Source organism: Penaeus japonicus, unplaced genomic scaffold (genome assembly GCF_977035675.1).
Source record: "Penaeus japonicus unplaced genomic scaffold, GWHDUDI00000001_assembly GWHDUDI00000031, whole genome shotgun sequence".
NCBI classification, from domain to species: Eukaryota; Metazoa; Arthropoda; class Malacostraca; order Decapoda; family Penaeidae; genus Penaeus; species Penaeus japonicus.
In genome coordinates, this window is record NW_028234433.1 from 1,188,392 (window position 1) to 1,195,891 (window position 7,500).

At 40.0% G+C, this 7,500-nt stretch overlaps 1 protein-coding gene across 1 annotated transcript in view; it reads right to left on the bottom strand.

The window, feature by feature from the left end:
• The window catches only part of LOC122258882 (pescadillo), a 9,871-nt gene that overhangs the window by 2,274 nt on the left and 97 nt on the right, over positions 1 to 7,500 (bottom strand). Inside the window, exons 1-8 of the mRNA XM_086555496.1 lie at positions 7,443 to 7,500; positions 4,285 to 4,518; positions 3,904 to 4,111; positions 3,358 to 3,521; positions 2,943 to 3,072; positions 951 to 1,066; positions 260 to 412; positions 1 to 43 (exon numbers count right to left, since the gene is read on the bottom strand). The exon at positions 1 to 43 is cut by the window's left edge and continues 67 nt beyond it; the exon at positions 7,443 to 7,500 is cut by the window's right edge and continues 97 nt beyond it. Coding sequence (XP_086411622.1) covers positions 1 to 43; positions 260 to 412; positions 951 to 1,066; positions 2,943 to 3,072; positions 3,358 to 3,521; positions 3,904 to 4,111; positions 4,285 to 4,518; positions 7,443 to 7,469 — 1,075 coding nt within the window. The 5' untranslated portion in view covers positions 7,470 to 7,500. The remainder of the gene's footprint in view (positions 44 to 259; positions 413 to 950; positions 1,067 to 2,942; positions 3,073 to 3,357; positions 3,522 to 3,903; positions 4,112 to 4,284; positions 4,519 to 7,442) is intronic.

The following is a 7,500-nucleotide window of genomic DNA, read 5'->3' on the forward strand; positions in this document are numbered from 1 at the left end:
CTTGATAAGTTGAACCACAATGAACAGTTGTATCCCAAGAAACCTGTCAAGAAATGATCATCTGAACTAAAGCCACTGTAGATTTATAGCAATGAAATTTATTGAAACATGGTCTTGAAATGCACAAATCAAAGGCATCCATTCAGCATCTTCAAGATTTCTTATTATTCACAGACAATCAAGACAAAAGCATTAATTTGTATCTTGTCCACTTGTTATTTTCAAACAATAAATTAATAAATAATCTTGTATGACTTACATCACCACCACATGCTCTGATGACAAAGGTGAGAGACTCCATGTTGGTTTCACGTCCTAGGAAGAACTTCAGTCCTTCAAAGAGCTTGCTCTGCCTTGCCTCCATATCTCTCTCTCTCTTGACTTCCAATAGTGTCTCATCATCATCATCTTGCTGTAAGTGAAAGAGACTGGCCTTACTTCATGTTTTGACTAATTAACCCAATTACTGTGAATTACGGCATTTGCTACATGTCTGGGGTGATTGCTAAATGCTTTGCTTTAAGAATTTTTTGTTATATATATAAAACAAAAAAGTCAGGATGAGTATATATTCCTTAAACCCGAGGACTGTGCAACCTGGTCATTTTCAGAGTGTGCAATAGATGAAAAAAAAAAGTTATAGAAAATATTTGTGTAATATAAAGCAAGATAAACATAAATGGGAATAATGATAAACAAGTATTGTATGTTACATTTACCATGGTGAATAGCATGAATTTATTTTCTGGATCTTTTATTGCAAATATATAAAAAAATAATATAGACAATCAGATCTATTTTATCGCTAATAATTAATAATAGCTAACGAAAAAAGCTAATAATTTTCATTGTGACTACTAAAATCATATAACTTATCATCATCATCTGCACCCATGACTCATCACTGCTAATAAATCAGGATGACTTTTGCAAAGTTGGACTTCACCTACCATGAGATGCTCATCGATCTGTACTTCCTCCTCTTCTATCTCCTTGGTCCTTACAAGCGGCCTGTTTAGTGTGCTGAGCAAATCACCAATCTCAGCTGATGATTTCCCATCTCCAGCTGGAATAAAGAGGAAATACTAAAATTAGCAAGAGGAAGGAGGGAATATTCTATATCAACAAGAAATCATTGAAAATGCATTAACTACTGTAAAATGCCAAGAACACAAATGAGGCTACATTACATTAACCAACTTCTACACTGAACAACATTATGTCAAATAATGAGAAAAGCTCCAATAAGATAACTATGATAACTTTTGTACTAAAATGAATTTCTACAACTGAAAAGGAATATGAAGTTCCACAGTAGAACAGAAAAAAAGTTAAATACTTCATTGTATCCATTTACATTCCATTTATATACTGGCATAAATATAAATGTTGGTTGAAACTCACTATTCTGGCATTCACTCATGAGTTAGCTAACATATTTTGAGGGAAAATAATTCCAAGCAACAAGCCCAAAACTAAATGGGGTATTACCCATGTTTCTTTGACTCCAGACCCCCACACCTCTTCATCTACAACCTTGTCGCTCATGCTGACTCAGTATTCTCACTGATTTTTGTCAACCACAACTGACTTAATCCCTTTTTGCCACAAACATTCACGGGCTGTTCAAACCTAATGGGCTTTTTCCCAACTATTTTTTTTTGTCATCTAATATCTCAGATACAGATCCATATCCCCATGCCCCTGGCAGGCCCTCCTCTCCCTCAGCCAATCATAGTCGTGTTCCCTACCTCTTTCTTCTTGAGAAAGGAACACAGTGAAGAGTAATGCTGATACTGTATGGCATATTTCAAGCAACCAAGCAAGCCACTTCATCCTTTCTTATCCCTAATTACCCTTCCTCACTTAGCATTGTTTAACCCAATCCCGACGGGCCCGGCGGCGTGAAGTGACAACCCCATAAGCCAGGCTTATCCAATATTGCATCGGGAGCATCACACTGGCATTTTGCCCCGTCATCAGGCATTTTGCCCGTGTGACACACCGTCATCGTTGAGTTAATATCCAGCCTCCTCACTGTATAATATGATCTTGTTACTATTTATGTATCTAAATGAAAATGAATATTTATATATCAAAATTAATATCTTGTTATGTACTTCATCTGCAGACTTTATTCACATATGCTCTATTTGCATGGTAACTTATCCCTCTTGTCATTCATATGCAAGGGACAACTGCATTATTTGTTCAAATTTGAAACTCAACTGTGTGGTGTGTATTTGATATACAACAAATTCATATTCTCTGGTATGAGAAAAGTTCTTGAATTGTCAGAGACCAAAATTAGCCTATATTAAACTTGGAAAATCATACTCTTAATGTCGCTGTGGGGACAGACCTGCTAAAGTTTCGTGGCCTTTAGAGGTTAAAGTGGTTGATGTTGCTATATTATCTTGGATTATATATATTTTGTTAACCCATTAGCAGCAGATGGCATGATTTGCTGCAAAGGCTGAGTCGGTCATAGACGCAGATGGCACCGTGCCAGACATGTAAAACAGCCCTCCTACAGCACAAACATTTTTTTAATATCGCAACCAATGGGCCAATAGTATCAGTAATACAGTAGTACAAATATCATTCCACTTTTTTTACCCTAAGGTTTTCTAGTTCAGAAGATCCTGACCTTTCTCTGTTCTTAACTCATTCGCGTTGGTTGACTTGCTATTACGTTCAGTGGTTTTTGGATCAAAAGCTGGAGACGAGATATTTAGTCAAGGCCAGCACGCAGGGTGAGCCGTTGTACAGCGCTCGCTCGTGGCTAATGTGCCCGAGAATCCCGAGGCGTTAGGCTTATGCGTTTGAATACCCCGGCATTCCGACCATTTAGAGCCGAAATAGCCCCGGTGTGAATGGGTTAAACTAGCTACCCTAGTGAAATTCAACCAATATCAAATTCATTTTATATATAGACTCACCTTGTTGTACTATCTTTGGCGGATAGTGCAAATTGAGTGACTGGTAAAGCCGGTAGTTGACAAATCCTAACAACACAAGGTAGAACTCCACGAAGGTCCTCATAATCTTGAGATTCACACCACGTGGTTTCTGCCAGTGAAAAGGCAATATTTAAATGTTATTCAAAAATCAACATAAGAAAATCAATGTACAATACAAAATAGCTAAAAAAAGGGGAGTTCTTTTTAAGCAAAATCTGAAGCAATCATCAAAAGTATCAAAAATGGTTTACTAATAATATGAAACTTTGTAGAAAATGTTCTTATATTTCAAAGTAACTTGCATTATTGAACAACAATAAAAATAATCTAATCTAAATTATTTAAATTACTGGAATCATTATCATCATCTGCATAAAGTAACAGCAACCATTACCAGCAAAGCAAGAGGGTGTGGTACAATCCATGTCACTGTCTGGCCCATAATGTCTGCTTGGTAGTAGTAGCCTTTGATCGAGATGAACACCTTCTTCAAACAACGAGCTGCTATTACATAATGCATGAACTCTATGGTCAGTTTGTTGGACATTATGACCAGGGCTGAAAGGGGGGAAAAAAAAAATGAATTGAAGTATACAATTTGTTAAAATAAGATACTGGCACCTATATTGGCATCATATCACCATGCCCGTTGGAGGCCCTCCTCTCCTGCAGCCAATAAGACAGTCATGTTGGGGAGGGGGGGGAAGTGAAGGAGGAGGAAGAGGAGGAGGAGAAGAAAAAGAGGAGGGGATGGAGGAGGTATAGGGTGAAGGGAGGGGGAGGAGGAGGAATAGGGCAAAGGGAGGGGAAGCACGAGGAGGCACAGGAAGTGGGGAGGAAGGAAGGAGGGGAGGGGAGAGGAGGGGAAAAGGAGGGAGAGGAGAGTAGGGAAGGGGGAGGAAATAATAAATGGGGTAAAAAAAAAGAAATTCATTCTCACTTTGTTTTTTTCTCAGCGACTTGCACAATTTGGCGAAAAGAAAACAGGTGGTGAGAGGGTCATCCAGGTCACGAACTGCATCAATGAAGGTCGGGTAGCGCTCCAGCACAATGTGATCCATATTGACATCAAGGTCGAAATGCCTCGCACTCCTCCTCTTGTCCATGTCCTTCTTCTTTGTAGCTCGAATCACCCTCCTCCGTTTGATCTGTGTAACAACACATTTACAAGATCAGCAACACCAGAGGTTAAGGAGAATATATTGAAACTATTCTCCGCCTGGCCATTTACTCATTTATCCAACCACAACTCTACTTACTCCTTCCTTGCAGAACTATATGAATAAGTGGGAAAAAAAAAGGAAAAACATAACCCACCCACCTTTCTGTCTCGGAACTTCCATATCATCGGCTCATGAAGAAGGAACCTAATGTCCTTCCTCAAATACAAGAGCCTGATTCCATGCTTTCCACGCTGTGCCTTGACCCTGTTCTTGGGCTCCTGTGGATACACTCCCTTCAATATACACAGCCGACGGAATTCAGCAGGGTTCAGCTGCAACATCTTCATTGCATATGTCCTTGTGACATATTTGAAACCCTCTCCTTTGGGTTTCTGGAAAAAAGATTATTGGTTGTAAATTTTGCCAGTTAGGATCTTAATTTGACCTTTGTATGTGAATTTTGTGTGTGTGTGTGTGTGTGTGTGTGTGTGTGTGTGTGTGTGTGTGTGTGTGTGTGTGTGTGTGTGTGTGTGTGTGTGTGTGTGTGTGTGTGTGTGTGTGTGTGTGTGCGCGCGCGCATGTGCGTGCTTTTTGTTTTTCCCAAGGGAAAGGTATAGATAAATAAATAATTAATTACTCTTATTCTGCTTGCATATATACAGGTGTGTGTATGTGCATTTGTGTGAATCATCAATTTTTCCTGAGGCATGGGTTATCAAGAAAAAGGGGAATTAATGGCTTCTGCTCTGTGAGAACTCCTTTGCTGCAACTCCTGTATGAACACTGGGAATAGGTAGCCACTAATATACCGTTCAACAGCAAAAAAGGATTTTAGGTCTATCATCATCATGATATCAGTTTGTGTAACTGAACAACTGCTCAAATGTGTTCATGCCTCCTGACTTTCACCCTAATTTTAGATAGCTCGCCTCAGTTATATTGTGCTACCTTCTACTTGCACTTTGGAGCTGGTATCATATGTTCTAAGCCTAAACTATAATGCATTTTTGAGGTATTATTGATAAATCGGTAAATTTTCCGAACAACACCGCGTTACGAAATACCACAAAAGTGGTATCGATGGATTCCTCTCAACCTCTACTATTCATATATAATGAAATTAATGAGCGCTTGGATCCCTGAAACCCACAATCTGGGTCCCGATAGTAGGGGAGAGCATGAAGTAGATCAGGGAAATTGCGGGGTAAAATGTTACGAAATACCATAAAAATCCTATCAATGGATTCCTCTCAACCTATACTGTTCATATATAGTGGAAATCATTCGCGATTCCACCTCTGGAACCCACAATCTGGGTCTCTTTTTTTAAGGCACTTCGTGCTACCTCGTCCTACTTCAGGGCATATTTCGTGTGCAAAATCTTAACCCAATGACCTACCTAACTTTGCCTAGTTTTGAATTAATCCCTAGCCGGGGGGTGGGGGGTGGGGCTTTGCCCCTCCCTGGACCCCCCCCTTTTTTAGGGCACTTCGTGCAACATACCTTGTGCAAAATACCCCGAAACCACCATCCTCGCCCTGAAATTTAAACATGGCTGTGTTTACATATTTACAGCTTGCAACAAGCTGTGGACTGGAAATCCCCAATGGATTACCTGCATGTGCTGTTATGTTCTCTCAACAGATGGCGCAATATTCCCCACTGTTTACAGTATAATTATAGTTCCCTCTATTAAGTGGGCGCGTCATTATCTGTCCTAGTTTCCTATCCTGAGGAATATATGAGACGAAGACTCAGTTGCCGTCATCATGGCGCAGTGTGAAGGTTGTTCGTGGTCACGGCATTTTCATCTACAGAACTAATTACGCATCATAAGTATCACGAAGTGCCCTGAATAGGGGAGATCCACATGGGGGCGTAGCTCCCTCTTCACAAAGGCTGACTTTAAAACTAGGCAAAGTGAGGTAGGTAGTCGGGTTAAGGTTTTCTTGATACCGAAGTAGCACGAGGCAGCACGAAGTGCCTTAAAGGGGGGGGGTGGGGGGGGGGGGGGGAGGGGGGGGGGGGGGGGGGGGGGGGGGGGGGGGGGGGGGGGGGCAAAGCCCCCCCACTTGGCTAGGGCAAACTTTAAACCTAAGCAAAGTTAGGTAGGTAATTGGTTAAGATTTTGCATACGAAATATGGCCAGAATTCATATTTTACCCCGCAATTTCCCTGATCTATTTCATGCCCTCCCCTACTATCGGGACCCAGATTGTGGGCTTCAGGGGTGCAAGCGCTCATTAATTTCACTATATATGAATAGTAGAGGTTGAGAGGAATCCATCAATACCCCTTTTGTGGCATTTCGTAACGCGGCGTTGTTCGGAAAATTTACCGATAAATCTTATAAAATAAAAAGAAGGCTCATAGGAATGATATGAAGTCAGCACAGTAAATCGGAAAGTCAATATCATCTTTGTTGTTACTGCAGTTTTTACAGCATTAATTATATTCTACTTGTGACAAAATATTTTAAGGGTCACATGCAGCCAAGGTGTTCTCTTCAGCATGGTATGCTTAAAAAACATCAAATATCAAATAAGCTCTCAATACAACAAGCTACGGTTAGGACAATCTATCCACGGCAAGCCATTAACCCATTGGCCGCGGTTTTGATAAAATATAAATACAATCATGTGGCGGGCTTATGTTGTATGGCACGATGCCATCTGCGTTTATGACCGATGCTGCCTTGACAGCAAATCATGCCATCTGCTATCAATGGGTTAAGAACAGATGTGATAATCAGAAATCGTGAATGCATTTGGGGCTTTTGACTCCTTATGAACATATTTTTTTTTCTTTTCTTTTGTACTAAAATTACCTTCTATAGAAGGTTTTAACCTATTTACTTAAGAGTTCAGTTTCTAACAGATTCTTGGAAAAGACCATTATTAATCCATGAATGCAACTTTGTTTGCAAAAGTTTGAAGTTCTTCCTTCATATACAACTGTAAAATATGAAATAATTGACTCTACAATCACTATAGACGTGTTCAGAATTTTTTTAACAGTCAAGTACATTTTCAGAGGTCTGTTTCATACATTCATTCACATTGGATGCCAGGACATTCAATCTTCATAGTAGACGGTTTTGGGACAAATCTACTAATATTTCCGTAGGGGATCAGACTATAGTTATCGTATGTAAACCACCCATTTCAGGTTTGACAGTAAATGTGTAAATGTAGTAAAGGACCAAACACGTTTCTTCATAACCATCACCCTATCATTATAGACAACAGCTTCCATCTCTCATCTTAATTACGTTACTGTCTTCTTATAAATACCATATAGTTGTTCCTCAACTTACCTTCTTTAACCTAGACATTCCCCCCATGGTGTCGTTGAATAACGCCTTTTGGGCGGCG